The 17,930-nt window shown below is 48.0% G+C and overlaps 2 protein-coding genes across 2 annotated transcripts; both read right to left on the reverse strand.

Moving 5' to 3' along the window:
* Window positions 1–317: 317 nt before the first annotated feature.
* On the reverse strand, window positions 318–2,142 carry LOC119442489 (probable chitinase 10). Its single transcript, XM_037707389.2, has one exon. The coding sequence runs from the start codon at window positions 2,088–2,090 to the stop codon at window positions 432–434; it is 1,659 nt and encodes a 552-aa protein (XP_037563317.1). The 5' UTR covers window positions 2,091–2,142; the 3' UTR covers window positions 318–431.
* A 1,266-nt stretch (window positions 2,143–3,408) lies between these two features.
* Window positions 3,409–12,548, reverse strand: LOC119442490 (uncharacterized). Its single transcript, XM_037707390.2, has 5 exons — window positions 12,303–12,548; window positions 10,861–11,063; window positions 9,479–9,689; window positions 7,667–8,352; window positions 3,409–3,712 (listed from the first exon to the last, which is right to left on the reverse strand). Exons 1-5 carry the CDS (start codon window positions 12,456–12,458, stop codon window positions 3,442–3,444), a joined length of 1,527 nt encoding a protein of 508 aa, XP_037563318.1. The 5' UTR covers window positions 12,459–12,548; the 3' UTR covers window positions 3,409–3,441.
* Between the last annotated feature and the right edge of the window lie 5,382 nt (window positions 12,549–17,930).

The following is a 17,930-nucleotide window of genomic DNA, read 5'->3' on the forward strand; positions in this document are numbered from 1 at the left end:
ATGAATGAGTTGCATGCAGTGCATTAACTATATATGGAAATAACAAAGTGGTGCAACAGAGCTGTCATATTGGTTCTAAATTGCCTCCATGAAGCACTTTTATACATCACTGCAAGGATTGCATGCGGACAGTTTGTTGGAACAGGAAAGAGGCTTATTGCTCGTGTGTTCGGAGCTTTAAACTTCAGCAATTGCTATCCGATAGAATGTTATGACATTCAACACTAATATCTTTGCGTAAGTCATTTGACATTTTTTTGTCGTTAAGATGCTGTATGCTTTTACTCAAGTCATGGCAGAAATCAAAAATCTTGCGGAAGCAAACATAACAAAATATTCAAGGAAAACAAAAAATAACGCATTGCAAGATGCGCGCGCAGGCGCTCGGGTGAACAAGTCTGGATGAGCAAACACTGCTCAAGCGTGTCCCTTCAGCCGCGACCGGTATTGTTCGTGGCGCGTGGGCGCCTCGTCGCCTTCTCTATAGCGCGCTCCGTATTGAAAATAGTTTGGACCAAGGGATAAGTCCCTTGGCCGCAGTGTCCGGCAAAATCGTCCCAGAAGGGGTCCCAGATGCCTAGGCATCGGGTGCCGCCGGTCACCTTCATGAGCGCTCGCACGAACGCCTCGAGCGAGGGAGGCGTCGGGTGCGAGATCCACTGGTTCCCGTACAGAGCCACCCGGCAGTACGGACGGTCTTGCGTCGCGTCCCAGCGATGTCGAAGGCACAGCTCGTCGTAGGCGAGTCGGCCCGGCGAACGCGTGCTGCGGCCTTCCTGTCCGGGACCCGAGGACTCGACGCCTTCGTCGGTCGTGTTGTCTTCGGCGTCGGTGGCAAACAACGTGTACGACGTGGACGTGACGTCGAGAGGGTAGCAGAGCTGGAAGCGTCCGCTGCGGCGATGGCCGCGAACCGTGTACTGCGTCTCGCGGAAGGCCTCGGCGTAGCGCTCAACGACGTCCTGAGTCCACTTGAGGGCCGTCTTTCCGTAGGTGGGCGGCACGGGCTCGGTGGGGTCGACGAGGATGCTGTAGTCGTCCATGAGATCGACCAGATCGCGCATGTCGAAGCGCTCGCGCAGCCGGTGGTCGAGTGGCACGATGACGCCCACGGAATGGTCCAGGCGCCGGAATGATGCGCGCATGATGCGCAGCAGGTCGATGAGCCCGTTCATCTCGTGAATCTCCGGGAATTTCCAGTAGAGCATCAGGCCGTCGAAGGACTGCGCCTCGAGCCAGTCGACCGCGTTCGCCACGAACAGTGACGCGAGTGATTCCTCGCGCGTTATCTTGCTGTAGGCGCCCCGGTCCTCCTCACTCGCTTCACCCCCGTCTCGACCGCCCACCGCAATCCAGATGCGAAGGAAGGAGTTCTTGCTCTTTAGCTGACTGAATTTGCGCCAGCCGTGCCGGAAGACGTCCACCGTCGCGTCGCCCGGTTTGATGGTGGCGTCGGACGCGTTGATGCCGGCGCAGCAGTACACGGCGTCTGTGCACAGGTGGTAGGGGAGGACGTCGATGCCGAAGTTGCGGCCGGCCCGCGAGCGCGTCTTGCGTCGTGCCTTGTACATGCACACTGACCGGTACCGGTGGTACATCACGTCCGGCCAGAGCGTGTAAGATGCCGGAGTTGTGGTGGTGGGCGCCTCCTCAGCTGCCGTGGATTGCGGCTCGATGGCGCGGACGCTTCCGCGCGTCGGCGGGTCGCCAAGCTGCCCCGCACCGAGGCCCTTGTGTCGTGACGACGCGGTCTTGCGGCCCGGCGAAGAAACTGTCGTCTTGATGCGCGGTGTCCTGGCGCTGGCAGTGGCAGGCGGTCGTGGCTGGCTCGTGGCGTTGGAAACGAACAGTGTATCGGGGTTGAAGCTCATATTAAAGCCGAGTAAGTCCTGGATAGTGGACGATTCCACGAGGTAGATTTGAAGCGTCACCATCAGGGCGAACATTACTACGAGGGTGAGCGCGACGCAGACGGTGGAGGTGAGCGCGTCCGCTTGCTCGTCCGGCGCCGGGGGCGGTCGGGGCGGCGGCGCGAGGCGCTGCACAACGCGGTGGTTGGGCAGCCTCGCCACCGCGGCTGGTGCCTCCATGGCTGGCGGGGAACTCGCGGGCCTGCCAGGCTGCCGCCGTTCGCCGGTGTCCCAATCGGGTTCCAGTACGCGTGGCTCGGAGCTGGCCGTGTTCGCGGCCGTTCCCTTCGAAGCGCCTTCTTCTTCTGCTCGTGCTCGCGCGGCCAGCTCATGGCCTCGAGGCTATACCTGCGCATCTCGTCGTCGTCTTAGTCATTCGTGCTTCAGAGCCTACGCTACACTCTTATTGGATCGCTATATACTTAAAAGCAATGATTTGTTCTTATGTCGTAAAATAGAATGCTATATATATGCTATTTGAGCGAATATAATCTGAAGTAACTAGTAGTCCTACGTTAGTTTGGTCTCCAAATCTGAATCTGACTCTGGATCACTATATACGAGTAAGAGCAATGCTTTGTTTTAATGTCGTAAAATAGAATGCTATGCTATTTGGGCGAAAATAATCTGAAGTACTAGGTAGTACTACGTTAATTTGGTCTCCAAATCTGAATCTGAATCTGGATCGCTATATAAGAGCAATGACTTGTTCTTATGTCGTAAAATGGAATGCTATATATGCTGTTTGAGCGAATATAATCTCAAGTAACTAGCAGTCCTACTTTAGTTTGGTCTCCACATTGTCAGAGCATAACAACAAGATTTTCATTGCATGTAGAAGAAGGAAACCTAATTTGTACCGCCTCCGTACTCATCATCTTTCATCCCGCTTTTTTTTGTCCCCTTTCCTTTTTTGCCCTGAGCAGAGTAGCAGGCCAAAGCGTGCTAGCTTAGGCCGACCTCTCTGCCTTTCTAATAAATTACCTCTTTCTCGCTCTCTGTAGCATCAGCAAAGTCGTAAATTAACGCAAAGAACCTGTGCGTGTCCAGTAATATTTAGCACTATAACTGTATTTCAGACAGCTTGAACTGGCCGTATAACTGTCGTCTGTAGACACATGAGCAGAGGAGTACCCGTTACCATTATCACCACACCAACTACTATGATCGATGAGAACTACAGGCTTGAGCAATGCAACGTTCGGCTTAGCTTGTGAGGACTAGTGGGTTCTCGGACCTTAACTAGCCTCAGTCCTGCTACCACGTAGTCCTTCCCTTCTCTCGGTTACGCTACAATAACCAAACTGCCAGAAACGTCACGTTCATGAAGGCTTGTGCTGCCACTCTTGCAATACATAAACTAGGGGAACATGCGTGTCTTAAATTAAATATGCACAATAGATCGCCGCCCAAAATATTTAAAAATACTAAATGTTTTACAAAACAAACATAATTGAACTACATTTTGTTATAAACAACCAACAATGATAGTAGAAACTGTTTTAATTTCATAAATGTCGCCGGTGATGTGTCAATTCGTAGTGGAAATGTGCGGCGCTCGATGTCTTTCCGTGAAGATCGTCTTGGTGAGAGGATACGGCTCCGGCTTAGCTCCCTGGGTGGTGCAGTGGCCGGAAATATCGTCCCATTCTGGATCCCAGACGCCCAAGCAGGGTGCACCGCCGGTTACCTGCCGGAGCGCTTCCAGGAGCTGCACCAAGCTGTTCTTGTCCTGGTACGCGACCCATTGGGACTTGCGGGCCGCCAGCACGACGAACTTAAGCCGTATGCTCTCGTTCGCCCTGCAAATATATAGGCCGAAAGGATTATGAGATCGGGCATCGAATGGCAACCATTCGAAACATGCAGGCCACCCCCCCCCTCCCCTCCTCCCCCTTCCTTAAAAAGAGGCATTAGAATATGTGTTAGAATATTACGAAAGGTAAACCTTGTAGTTTTATGGGCAGCATAAATTGCAGTAAAGATTCTCTTACTGAATGCGTGGTGTCACGCGCCCAGACACATGAACAGAGTTCACTCAATGACAGCGAAAAAAAATAATGGTTTCAGCTGGCTTGTCTTTATGTGCGCAACCTTGACATATTTACAGGGAAACCGCAAACAATTGTCTTGCGGGAATCAGCATAAAGTAATTTTGGACAACATTTTGATCGGTGCTCTTTGATGGTGTTCCTAAGTTATAGCGGAAGCATAAAAAAGAGTACGCGCACTGATATTTTCAGGTCGCAAGTGGTTAAAAAATCACGTTGCGGAAACTGACCTCCGAAGCAACACGTTATTCCTATGGCACCAACACCAGCTTACATAACAGTGGGATCAAAAGCGACCACTGACTTATATCCGCGATTATACATATATAGGTCAACCACCACCAGATAGCTATATGAAGGTCACCGATTTCGACCACCCACGAGTTTATTACTAACATGCGATAGCGTTCCGACACGACACGCTGAAAACCAAACTATTGGTGCTTCCATGCACTCCTAAAGTGACAAGAAGCTCTCGTGTACATTTACAGATGATGCAGCATGGTCAATCCGCAAGTTCGGACAAAGCATGGATGAAAGAGCCCTGGAGAAGGTGGCTGACCTGAAGCGAAAACCGTTACGTTAATCTTTTTGATTTTGTACCGGAGTGGAAAAAAGCGTAACGTTTCGGATTATTTCCGTTTCGCGTAAAAAAAAAAAAAAAAAAAAAAAAAAAAAAAAAAAAAAAAAAAAAAAAAACCGTTTTCTTTGTTTTTGGTTTTAGTTCAGTTCCAGTTCGGTACCCTGTCACCAACACCCGGCGCGCGTGCCGCGCATGCGCTGTCGCATACGGGACGTCAGGGCAACGGCGACGGCACGAACGAACGTAGAGTATGGAATTCACAAAAACGCAGGAACGCAACGAGCCCACACAAAAAAGTTTAACTCCTTCGATATTTCATCGCTCATTCTGCAATTCTGGTAAATGGTGTCATGGTCACACCTAAATGTATCCAGTGCACTGCAGGGTTTGTGTACTGGATGCAACGAGAGACTGTACTGGGACTGTGTGCTAAGAGAACTTGGGTGGTTCAGGGAACCTCTGAAGTATTTTCGCCGTGTTACCACCTTGTGCGAGTACATACGCTTCATGCTTCGCAATAATCAAACTGTGATCAGAACAGGAATACCTATCCAGGTACTAGAGATTATTAGTTTCACTAATACCCACACAGAAGATTGTTAAGTTCGGATCAGGACGCAGTCATCGCTAAGCGTAAAATTGTAGCCTCAGAGATTCTATGTCGAAGGGCAAATGGTAAAATGCTCGCGCCGACACCGGGTCATGTCGTGTCGAAACTGCGTCAGACATACGTATGGTGTGGCTGTCGCTTCCCAACAAAGTTTTTCTGTGACATCAACTGTGGAAGATTGCACAATTCTTAACCCTGCGGCAGATTACTCGAGAAGGCCGACATTAATTTAATGAGAAATCACAGCCGACGTTTGCCTAATCTGCAATTACCGTTTTAATTAGTCCCTTTCAGGCGCGTGTTGCAATTGAAAACAACGGTGAGTTCACAAGGCGCGTGCACTCGGAGCAAATTTTCAAGCTAGCACTAGTATTGAGATAACGACCTTCAAACTTGCGCAACATCTACTTTTGTTTTAGTTGCATTTTTTAACCAAAACACATTTTCTAAAGCAGTGCATAGCAAATATAGCACGAATGGCGATGCATTTCGTTGCCTAGTTGGGATCGGATACGTTGAAGCTAGCGTAAGTCTTTGAATTTATAAGCGGATAATGCCTTGTGGACTCACCAGCTAGAATTTGTAAATTGCATTATGTGTCCTAAAGTGATTCGATTAAAGGTTAGGCAAAATTTTGTTAGTTTATTTCGTTAACTTTGTTAACTGTTTATTTCGAAGTCTCGCTCCAGTAATGTCCGCCTATTCGACTAATACAGTCCATGAAGTGTAATGTAGGTATGTTGCTACGGGCAATTAATATTGAAAGAAACAAGAATTAAATGAAAAAAAGCGAGGTATGTTGATTCGTGGTCTGATGTTACGGCCCATTTGATTTACTGAATGCTTATTTAATTCTAAACAGGAATGCGGATAAGTAAAGCATGTTGAGATAAATCAACATCGATCTATGTTAGTTCGTTTCATCGTAAGGCCGAAAAAAAAAGCAGCGGGAGAAAAAACAAACACGTATTTATTTGTTTTCGTAAACTTCGCCTTCTCTTTGGCAGTAAATAATGAAATAGCACACATAATCGTGCCGAAACCAATAAGTAATCGATATGTACTATATGTCGTTAGCCGAATTTGCCATGGTTGCATGTTTGAGTCGTCTGTGTAGGATTTTTAAATCGCAGTTGGTTCGTGAACTTACTATCTAGAAATGTCTTGTGTTTTTACATAAGAAAACGCAAAAGAAGGAATAAAATCGAACATTTCCCGTAAAGTCGATTTGTTCTTTCTTTCTTTCGTTTTTTTTTCTTTTAGCCTATACAGTAAAAAAAGTTTTCACCGTTAAGTGTGCTGATTTGCCTCGTAGATAACGCGCTCACCCTTAAGGGCTAAGAATAAATCCTTGATAGTGACAAATGAAGTTTTCATTTTTGGCGACATTTTGTGTCTAGTCAACATGATGATGCCTGAGACAGTGGACACAAAAACTGCATGAAATAAAGCTTACTAGCTGTCGCTGTCAAACTCTCGTGTCAGATGTTGTGGTGCTCGCCAGATAGTAGAATTAATACAGTTTTCAAATATGGCTTTTCTCATCCGAGGTGAAAATTGAACTCACTGTCGCGCAGAATAAACTTTTTTACAGCATTACAACATAAGGGTGTCAGCCATACGACAAATTAACACACAAGAGGTCAAACGCCATGTGGTAACTACGCTGAAGTATTGCTACGACTCCCTTCAGCATTTACGAGGGTGAATCGAAGTCACGATTGCTTCAACGCTTGAGTTTAGTTACACGAGGATAACCAGGGGCGGTGTTCTGTAAGAGTCTACCTAGTGGACGGTCCATTTCGGCGGCCGTTGATTCGCTGCTGCTTGACGTGCAGGAAGGTGACTGGCTGGCACCTTCCTGCACGTCAAGAAGCAGCGAATCAACGGCCGCCGAAATGGACCGTCCACTAGGTAGACTCTTACAGAACACCGCCCCCGCGAACAGTTGTCAATCTCGCAAAGAAAGAAAATTTTATCTTCCAATCGGGCAGATGATGAAATGTTGATTTAATAAACCCACCACCGACTTGCGAATTTTCACGGAGCAGATTTGTTTGGTAAATTGCTTTAATTTCTTGCGCTTCGAGTTATCGACTAATTCTGCTGCTGGCTGCTATTCGCTAGGCTCCCTGTCGGACCCGTCATTATCGCTGCTTCTCCAGTCTGATAGTTGTCCCTGGCCCGATTGGCATCCGCCTCTATGCGGCATTCAACTGCAGAGAGGCGGATGACCTATTTTTCGTTCACCAAAGCACTTTTACCGTTCAGATTCTCGCTGAAATCGTAAGTTGTTACCGTTTAGCTTGATTTATTACATGTGGATTCTAGATAGCACTGAGAAGACAAGGACAGACATAAGGTCATGCGTCTGCTCTTCTCTTTTTATCACTACTTATAATCCCAGTATGACAGGTCAATTAGCTCGAATTACTGCCGTGGTCAATTTCTTATACGCGTCATGTTTCAACAAAACACAGGGCCAAGGCACCACAGACGCTTTTATGTTTACCTTAAATCAGTGGCGGTGGCGCACGTCGCATCGTAGGGGGTCACGGCCAAGCCAGATTTCACTTGGAAATCGGCGATACTCGGTGGCGATGACCTTCGGCTCCTGGAACCCCCGGAGCTGGCCGCGAAGTCTTCGAGCGCCAGGGAGTAGCCGGCTATCGACACCGGGTAGCAAATGTACCGGTACTTGGTTCTCTCTGTCTCCACTGTGCGAGCGAAGAAGTCGCGGTACTTGGCGATGCTGTCCGCCGTGTACGGAAAGAAGCTCCGGAAGTACGAGTTGGCGTCTCCGGAACCTTCTGAATCAGCCGTGAGGGGATCGACAAGCATAGAGTACGGCTCGAGGACGTTGAGCAGGTGTCCCACGTCGGCGTAGAAGTCTCTCCCGCCGGAAGTGAGCGGGACTACTACGCCGACGGAGAGACCGCGAACCCTCTTGAATGTCCTGACCATGTGGGAGACGAGGGCGGGGAACTGCGAAGCACCTTCTTTGAGAGGAGGCGACCAACGCAAGAATATGCCGTCGTAGCGCTTCTCGATGACCCAGCGCAGCGCCTTGAGCGTGAAGTTGACCACGGACTCGGCGTCGTGCGAGATGCGGTGCACGCTCGAGTCGTCGTCCACTCCTATGAAGACCCGCAGGAACGGGTTGCCGGACTTGAGACCCGGGAACTTGCCGAAGGCATTCTGTGAACAAGTAATTGAAGTCGGCCGTTGGCGACGCTACGCAGGCAGATAGGATGAAGCCAAGCAGGGAAAACGCGACGAATATGCTGCTTTAAACCTTGCATTAGACAATTCCATTTCCTCTGAACCAGTGGTGAACATAGAGGTGGGGATAGCGACATGCGTGAGCATTAATCGTCGATTGGAAACGCACTGCTGATTGCTTATTCACTAGCTCAAAGTTTTCTTGCCGTGAGTTATAGTGACAATGCCAGAGAGCATTGCTGTATCAGCATATATGCACGAGGTCGTTCATCATTGAGGGAAACACCACATTGTTATCTCCGGGACTATCTCAAAATTTCACAGGAAGGCCTGCGAATTTATATAATTAATAAATCGGTCGGTAGTTGTTTCTTGCGTCGTCGATCTGTTTCTTAATTCTCATTTTTCGGGTGTCATATTCTGTAAATCATTATTTCAACTGCGGGTCCAAGCCACAGCAGACATAATATCTCAGAAATAGGCGGTGCCGCCAAGTTCAAATGAATGTTTAAAATCACAGCGCTCTAGACAAGGGGCGACCGCAGAAACGAGGCACACAGCGCCTTGTGTGTCCCGTTTCTTTGGTCGTCCCTTGTGTAATCCGCTGCGATTCACCTGTGATGCAAGGCCAACTGGCCCTATAAGTTTAAAGATGCTTAAGAAAAAAATACACTACTAAAAGTTAAATGGGTACATACTGCGCTTCCTGAACAGCGAAAAGGCAGGAACTTTCAGTTTACATCATGACCCTGCATGCGCTCGGTACACTGCGAAATGGGGTAAGTTAACTTAACCAGGTTAACTCGGGTAGCAATTCGGAAATTCAGCATTGCAAACTATAACATGTTTTTTTTTCCTGCACAAGAGCTTCCGATAACTGCTGGTCTACAAAGCTGTATTTTACGTTACGCAACAAAGTCATCTCTCATGTTTGTCACGAAGAAAGTCAATGCCGAACGGTCGGCTGTCATTTAAGTTTTGCCTTTTTCCACTGAACTAAATACTAAGAAAGTCATTTTGCCGCACTCGTTTCTAATTTGTTTTCTGCTTTCAATACCCCCTTTCCGTGAATGAAGAAGGGTTTGCTACTGCGTGCGCATACCTGTAGTAGGTCAACTTCGACGTTGGAGGCCTGCAGGCTGTTGGCGCCGTCGACGCTGGCACTGTAGTAGATGGCGTGCGTGCAAAGGTGATAGGGGAAGCTGCTCAGGTTGTACACGACGCCATGCCGAAACAGGCCCGAGTTCTTGGAGTTGAACAGGCAGAAGCTCTTCTGCTCGCCCAGGTAGAAGCTGTTGCCCAGCATCGAGTGCCTGCGAATGGGTGAGCCAGCTAGAAGATTGATCACCGCACTGCACCTTTTACCACCACTTGCTGATACACTCTTTCTACTTGGCGTCCGAGACGAACAATACGCGTGTCTTTGAAGCGGATTTGCTCTATAATGTCGCATTTGAAGTGTGGTAGGGACACCAACGAGACGACCGTTATTCGGTTCGACCGCGCTCCCTGGATGATCGATAGTACCAGTGCGCAAATCATTGTATGAACAGATAAACGAGGTCACGTGTATTCCGGGAGGTTCGCTTATTCAATGAAAATTTTTGTTAGAAATGAACATGCATTGATTTAATTTCAATAAAGCCCATCAAGTCAAGATAAACAGACACATTGGGGCCCCATTTTGATTTGGCCGCAAACTGCATGCGGAACTATACGCTGGCCACTCAACGTAATGGAAATGGGCTAAAAAGGGTGAAGAGTCGCGATGCATGACGCTGCCTTTGTGGTGGCTGTTAATTGACAGCCAATGCTTGCGTCTATATTAAGAAGGAACGTATGGAACACCACTCATGACCATTATTAACGCGCTGTGTAAAGGATAAAATATGTGAAAGGTTCAGAGACCAAACATTTCTTGCAGTTAATAGGGTTTTCGCCTTGCTTTCGCAAGCTTTCGATCGAAACACAAGAGCGTTCCTGTGTTTAGATTTATGTGCACGTTAAAGCACTCCAATGGGTCAGAAATTAATCCGGAGTCATCCGCTACTGCGTCTCTTATAACCCCTGTGCTCACCTGTGACATCAAACCAATTGACTATTATGTATACATCTCAGTGACTCTTGGGCGATCAAATTTCCACGTCGTCTTAAGTGCACGTAAAGGTGCACTAATCACCAGCGATGGGTGTTCAGAAGTATAGACACCATAGTATATTTTTGCTGTGAGCGGGTACCCGCGTGAAGTCGCCGCTGCTTTACTTTAGCACAACCTGCCTAGCAGGTTACGATACTCGTTAGTCGCGATGCCACACATATACGAGAAAGTTAGGGAACGGTAAGAGCTATCTCTCTTAAACGCCTAACTACGACACTGTGCTTTACTACTGCATCACTTGCGCTGCGACGATACTTGCGTTTAAGTATGCGTCAGCGCTTCACCTAATGTCAAGTTATCACCTGGGCTAGTTGCGGACTGCGCACCTAGGTTTGCCGGGAAAATCCGGCGGTCGCTCGTCGAGCTCGACGTCGAGCGGATCGCTGTCCGAGTGGGACAACGATTCGACGCGACTGGACTGCGCACTGTGCCTCCCCGCGTACTTCTGCTCGGCACTGCGCCACGGCTTGAAGATCTTCCAGCTGACTTCGCTGCCGCTGCGCGTGGAAATTTTCCTCACGAGGTACACCTGCAAGTTTCACGATCTTAGTCTATGCATGTCGGTCCCGTTGTCAAGACTTCTAAGTTGAGTAAAGGGAGAAACTAGACTAGTTGTGTTCGTTCATCTTGTAATTCACTGAGTGAAATTCAGCACGGCTACTAGCCCGAGAGTACATACCAGACAGGACAACAAGGTGCAAGCTACCAACTGGTTTATTGTTAATTAAATGTTGGCCTTATGTGGGCTGCAATCAACATAGCATGTGAAAGTACCCAGACTACTAAGATGACAAAAAAAAGGAAAGACAGGGAAAGCCTGGAAATGGAACTCATGGCACAACAGTGGATGTAATGAATGAGTAACTATCACAAGGTGTTTGAGTCTTTGTTTACGTGACCTTTTTTTTTCCATCTTGATCTCGGGTGCCGTGAGCGAGGTAGAAGGTACGCTGGCGTGTTGTCAACCTCTGCCCGTATGCTCAGACCATACGAGCAGAGGTAATGGACTAGCGTGGTCCTGTGTTCTTTTAGTCCCTGTCTTGTTACGCTAGTATTCATGGGGTATTATGCTCAGCGCCATCACTGTTTCCCTAGCACATCTTTTCAATACAACGGACAATGTCAGCAGTTCTTTCGAAATTTAGTTATGCTTGAGTAAGTTTTTTTTATTCAATAAATCAGTTGGTAGGTTCGCGCCTTGGTCTGTCTGATGTGTACTCCCGTGTTAGCAGCCGTAATCAGTTTGATTCAGCGAATTTCAAGAGGAAGAAGAATTAGTTGCAGCACTTAGATTACACAGAGTGAAGCAGCCGTTACGCCAGCTGTGACGCCGTGTAGCATACGAGAATATATGGACCAATTGCTTGCTCCGTACTACGAGACGTAATATGAGGCAGGGATGCCTCATCGTAAGAGGCTGACGTTGGCGAGGCCCGATCATGTCAAGCAAGTCCTTCGCATCGGCTTACCGATGTTTAGAAGCGCACCGTGCTGTTTCGAGGAATCGGATGAGAACGCAGGGTACTACAGGCTTGAGTTGTGGTTGTGAAAAGTGAGTTGCTCGGCGCGGTACTTGAGTCATGGTTACAATGAATATGTGCCTTTTATAACCTCTTTAAGACTTCAATTTTTAAAACACGAGAGCGATACAGGATGGCTGAAGAACACAGGACGAGAGGCCGTCCTGGATGTTTTCGCGTTTTGATGGTCATGAAGCTACGCCAGCATCATCTAGTTAGTTATTTTGTTACTTCTTCGGCGCACCCACCTGAAACATGACGGCCATGGTTACCATTATGCCCAGTATGATGGCGACCGACACAACTGGCACCAGTGAACCGTCTCGAAAAGCCCGTTGAAGGACGCGGCGTGCGCCACCGCTGACACCGCCGCTGCGCCCGAAGAACACGCTGGGGTCTTCCATCTTGTAGTCTCGTTCTCCCTCTATGCACGCTATGAAGCCCCGAGGTTGAGAATCGTCCCGTTCTTCTTTCGCCTCACGCTGCTTGTGCACAGTGCAGTGAAAGACACGGGGCTCGAACTGCGCGTTGCCTCGGGCACGAGGCACAGTGCGCGAGCAGCCAACCTCAGCAGCCGGAAGTGGACGACAAAGAAGCCGCTAATGCTTCCGCTCCTACGTATGCCCTAGGGCTGCGGTAGCCAATACAAGGCTTTTAATTAAAGCTTCTTGCAACCAACTTCAGTTCGTTCAACGTGCGCAGACGCTGTAATGAAGATGCCTGCGTATCCCGTGTAAAAATGAGGTTTTGAAGAATCTCGCTCATCACACGAATGTCAGCTTCAGAAGACGCCGGCAGATTTCCTGCAGGCGAATTCTGTTGTTGAAGAGGCCCCGTAATAAGTGCCGCCGCTTCAAATGGGACATATTCTATCTCTCTCTTCCCTCCGTATTCGTATGCGCACACTTTTCATTCTCTTTCAAGATAAAAGCTTTTCTTGTCTCTGTATCCATGTCAACTTACTTTCAAAATACGCGAAGGAACTTCCGTCACTACTGGCACACTGGAATCAGTGACGTAAGTTTCAAGAAATAAATACAGCTCATTGCATCCTATGATTGCAAATTTCCAAATTTCTTCAAATCACCTAATTATCTGCTGTCCTCTACTGCGCTTCCCTTCATTTGGCATCCCATTCTGTAATTGCAGTTATATTTATGAAGAGGTAGAAGATCTTTTGATTGATGCAATAGAAAAGTTCTATCAGGAGATTAAATTGCCTTGTTTTTATACACCGAATTGAACCACCCGATTGATGGCCAATTCCCCACTGTGGGTATGCGCCACAACCACACAGGTCAACAACAATTAGCAAAGAGGAGAGTGAAAATTCAGTATACGGTAGTCAAGGGTGACTACAATACGAAAGTGGAGAAAAAGCAGGCAGAGAAACAAGCAGTTGGCAAGTATGCGCATGGAACCGATTCTAAGAATGGTAGAGCAGATAGTTATCTATAAGACTGTAATAGTTATCCGTAAGGCTGATTCTTAGTTTCGCAACAAATGTCTATGTCTTTACAACCAATGCGACTGCGTAAAATACTGCCAGGCACTCGGCTTTGGAGTCTCTGCTTATTTATTTTCTTCCTGCGCCCCTACTTGACCCCAGCTAACTTCCTTTTCTTCACAATGCTCTCTGCAATGGTGTGCATGAATCAGCAAAGTGCTGATTCCTAGATTCTGTTCGGCGTTTTTCTTGTTTCGCCTAAATGCGAGACAGAACAAGTCGGCTAATTGGATGGCCGGACAGCGCTTAGCACGTAGAAGTACGCGCATGTAATAACGCATAATAGCACGGCGCCTCCAGAAAGCAAACTAAGGAAACCTTCACGGCAGCAGATTCTGGGAAAAATTGCGAGGAACTAAATGCTAATGTATACTGCTTTCTCGGACATCTGGAACACACATGCGAGCGCCCTATTTGTAGTTATCACAGGTGAGGCAAGAGCAATGGCAGAAAGAACAAATAATTGTTGAAGAGAGAGAGAGAGAGAGAGAGAGAGAAATAACATTTATTAGCCCCGAAGGAACTAAAGCCCAAGTCCGGGCCTCCTGGTAGGCTCATGCCTCCTGGCCCAGCACGTTCTTGACGTGCTGCACCAGAATTGTTGAAGTTAATGTTGAATACCGTGATGCTACTTGCCACCTATTTTTATTCTTGTTGGCATTTTAGAGACATTTACTCAAAACGGAGATTACCAAAGAGCCAAGCTGTACGAAGAACGAAAAAAAATATATAGGTAGAATCTCAAGGGTGAGAAACGAAATAATAACTACTCTTTATTTCTCCTTCGGCCCAAGATGAAAACGAGAAAGCCCGTGGAAACGAGCCACGTGCGCGCTCATTTTCTCGTGTTTCTCTTGAGGAGCAGGAAGAGCAAAGGAAAACAACGATGCTGCTCCGGGAAAACGAGTTTTGCTTTAGGACACGGTAAGGGCGCAGCTGCACGAAAGTCTCGTTTCACTGCGCCGCAGTGTTGCCGTCGCACGGTTACCTAGGAGACGACGGCATTTGCATATTTCATGCACAGATGACACCTGCGAACCGCCAAGTGCCTTCTTCCGTGAAGCCCTGGAATAAGTACGCGCGCGTTCCCCGCGTTAGCCGTGTGTGTGTGTGGAGAGCGTTCGGAGAAACCCAACGAAAACACAGGAGCACGGGGTTGTCATTTTATTGCTATTATTGTTTGTTTTTTTTCGGAGAGGAATAACGAAGAAACGACGCAAAGGCGTTCGCGTCGCTTACGGAACGGTAACAACACCGAAGAATTATCTCAGGACAACAACAAAAGTAAAAAAAGAAAAGTTTTAAATGGAAGGAGTTACATAAGAAAAGAAGCAGGACGCTTGAGCAGTTTTCAACGGGGACAAAAGATGATGGGGAACAATAGCAAACTCGGAGGAAATTCGTTGGGAAAGGAATCGAGCTTCGTTCGCGCATTTTCATAGACGTACAGACATCTCTCCCGTGAACAGTGCGTGTCGTTTATGAAAAGGTAAGCTTCGGCGAAGCGAATACGGAATGCTATGGATTAAGAAAGGTCAATAATGCTCCTTGAAGCTGACGTTGCGAGAAAAGGTGAGGTTCGAGGAATGAAAAGAAAGTACAGACGGGAGTTTAAGACCAAATTCGCGCGTTGCGCGCAGGTCGCTTTAGGTGGATGCCGGCGAATGAGTCAAGTGGGGGAATTATGCAGCAGTTATGCGAGCTAAGGACGAACGAATAGAGCGGTGCAGTTCAAGGGAACTTACTGTCAAAAGCATTGTAGGGAAGGTCTCATGAGCGGGAAATCAAGGTAGAACAGGGCAAAAAATGCTTGTGCACTGATTCTTAGCCAGGTTATTTCTCTAAGACGAAGAGTTGTACTTAAGTATGACGATACGCTTGGTGATACTTAGGCCTGAGTGTTTATTTTCTTCAATAGCCATGCCATTACTGTACGCATTCTTTATTTGACTAGGTGCATTTTCCATGTGCTCATTATCGCTGTTACTGCCGTATTAACAGCGGAGCTGTTTAAGGCGGGCGTAGTGTGTCTGCTGAAAAAAAAAAAACCCCGCCGAGCAAGAGCGTTGCCTAGCAACTCCCTCGCGGAGCGGCGTGTGCTTCGCGAGGGAGCAAATCTCTTCTCCGTGCCGTGTACATGTTGCCTTGACATGAGACGTTAAGGAGAGGGAGGGAGAGCATGCGCGCAGCGCGCGCTATACTTGGGAGTAAGAAAGAGAAAATGAGAGCGAGAGAGAGAGAGAGAAAGAAATTGTAGCAGCACCGACGAGGCAACGCGCAGAGCGGCTGCCGAGGCGTTTCCCGTTTCCCCGAGTTCGCGCCGAACACGCGCGGTGCCCTTGACAACAGCAGGCGCCTCTGGCCGCGGCTCGGCAGGTTTCGACAGCACGCCCCGGCAAGTGTGGAGGCGCAGCTGAGCTGTGACGTCACCGGGAAGATAAAGCTCGGAGCCGCCGCGACGGCGGCAGAACTCTCATTGACTTTGTGGCCAGTACATGTAGACTTGTCATGGGACGACTTAATTCCCTACACAACTTTTGCTTTCTTTAAGTAGCGACAAGCTTTGAAGTACCGCGCCGACGAATCTCAATGGGTGGCGCTCATTCCGGCAGCCACGTTCTTCCTAACGCTGTTCACCCGCAATCACTTGCACGCTGCTGCGAGCAGCGTAGATAGCAGCGGCCGTTGACGGTCGCATGCTACCTAGGAAGATAATGGCGGCCGACGGAGTAGATTTCGCTACTTAAAGAAGAGTAGGAAATATAGGGAATTTAGGGACGACTAAAGGACGATCTGGACACCCGAAGAAGAAGACGCTCATTTTGGAGCGCGTCGCTCGGCCAAGCGAGAATCTGCGCGTCGGCGGCGAGCGAATTCGGAATACCGTGCCTAGCAGCACTTGGCATTTCCTAGCAAAACTTAGCCAAGCCTAGCAAAACCTGGAAGAAGCTAGGTCGATCACTAGCTCCGCTGTTTACTCCAGCCTTGCGCCACTAGTGCCAGCTGCTCACGTTTTTTCTCTCTCCCTACCCCTGATGTATCGCGTATGAAACTAAATAGAAATTCAAAGAAATTCAATTCGACACGCCGGCACGTTCCGTCAGGATCATTCAAGGGGATGTCTCATTTTGTGAGCTTTGACAGGATTAATTCAGCTGGACAGAAATATGAGTTGACGTTGTTTAGAAACGTATTCTGATTATAGTTTTCACTTAGGAACTATATTTTTACATAAGTGTCTTTCCGAGCGTGAAAGAAGCCCGCGAATACAGGCAAATCGCTGTGCGACTCACCGCTCGAGGCACTTTGCGTGTATTCGCGGGCTTCTTTTACGCTCGGAAAAACCCTTTTATGTAGCGTGTACTTAGTAACAGAAAGCTGTATGGGGAAGTTTTCAAATTGCTCTACAATTTTCTCATTAACACATTTAATCTAATTATAATATTTCAAAGTTGGTTAATTAATTAAGACTAATTATGTAACTAGGCGGAATGAAAATAAATAATCTGAGTATCTCCAAACGACAGTAAACAACATTACCTTGGTTTTGTCCAGCTACGTGGCATTTGCACATCTTTAAATCTTGGCGCACGACAATTGGCACACCCTGTATATATATAAAAAAGTGGTCGCAGTTTCACCTGAAAGGCGAAGCATCAATTGCGATAGCAAACTTGTAGAGAGCTATACGGAGTATGAGTGAGTGAGTAAACTTTTATTGTTCGTAAGGGGTGACACCGGAGCTCCGGTACCGCTCGTAGGCGTCCATACGGAGTAATGATATTAGCTTTATCAACTGTATAAACTTGGACATGCAGCAGCATCGGCAACACGCCGAACTGTTGTCGACGCCATCGGCGTTTTGCCCGCGTTCGCTCAAAATGCGTGCGGCGTTGGTGACTGTTGCCGGAGCCTCTGATATAAATAGGCACTTGGTGCCGCAGCTAAACGTCGCCTCCCTTCCCTCCCCCTCCCCCACGGCTTCTCGCGCGTCGGAAGAAGGCGCGTTTGCTCTACATATATGGTGATTGTAAAGGAGAAAAGAGACGCCTACTTCTGCAGCCCTTAAGCGAGCACGGCGCAGAACGCGCGTTTGTTCTCCGCCGTGCGTTCACTCCCCGTGAAAGACGCGCCCCTCGCGCCCTTTCACTCGCACATACAGCGTTCGGCGCGCGGCGACGATTTCTTCTCCAAATGACGTCATACGGAACCTCACGGCGACGGCGACGGCGACGCCGACGGCAGAAATCTGCTTTTGAGTGTCCATATAATTGCTATCGCAATAATATATATACACTTGTGAAGGTTACATAAACGGCCAGACAGAAACATACATACATACATACATACATACATACATACATACATA

This window comes from Dermacentor silvarum, chromosome 2 (assembly GCF_013339745.2).
Source record: "Dermacentor silvarum isolate Dsil-2018 chromosome 2, BIME_Dsil_1.4, whole genome shotgun sequence".
Taxonomy (NCBI): domain Eukaryota; kingdom Metazoa; phylum Arthropoda; class Arachnida; order Ixodida; family Ixodidae; genus Dermacentor; species Dermacentor silvarum.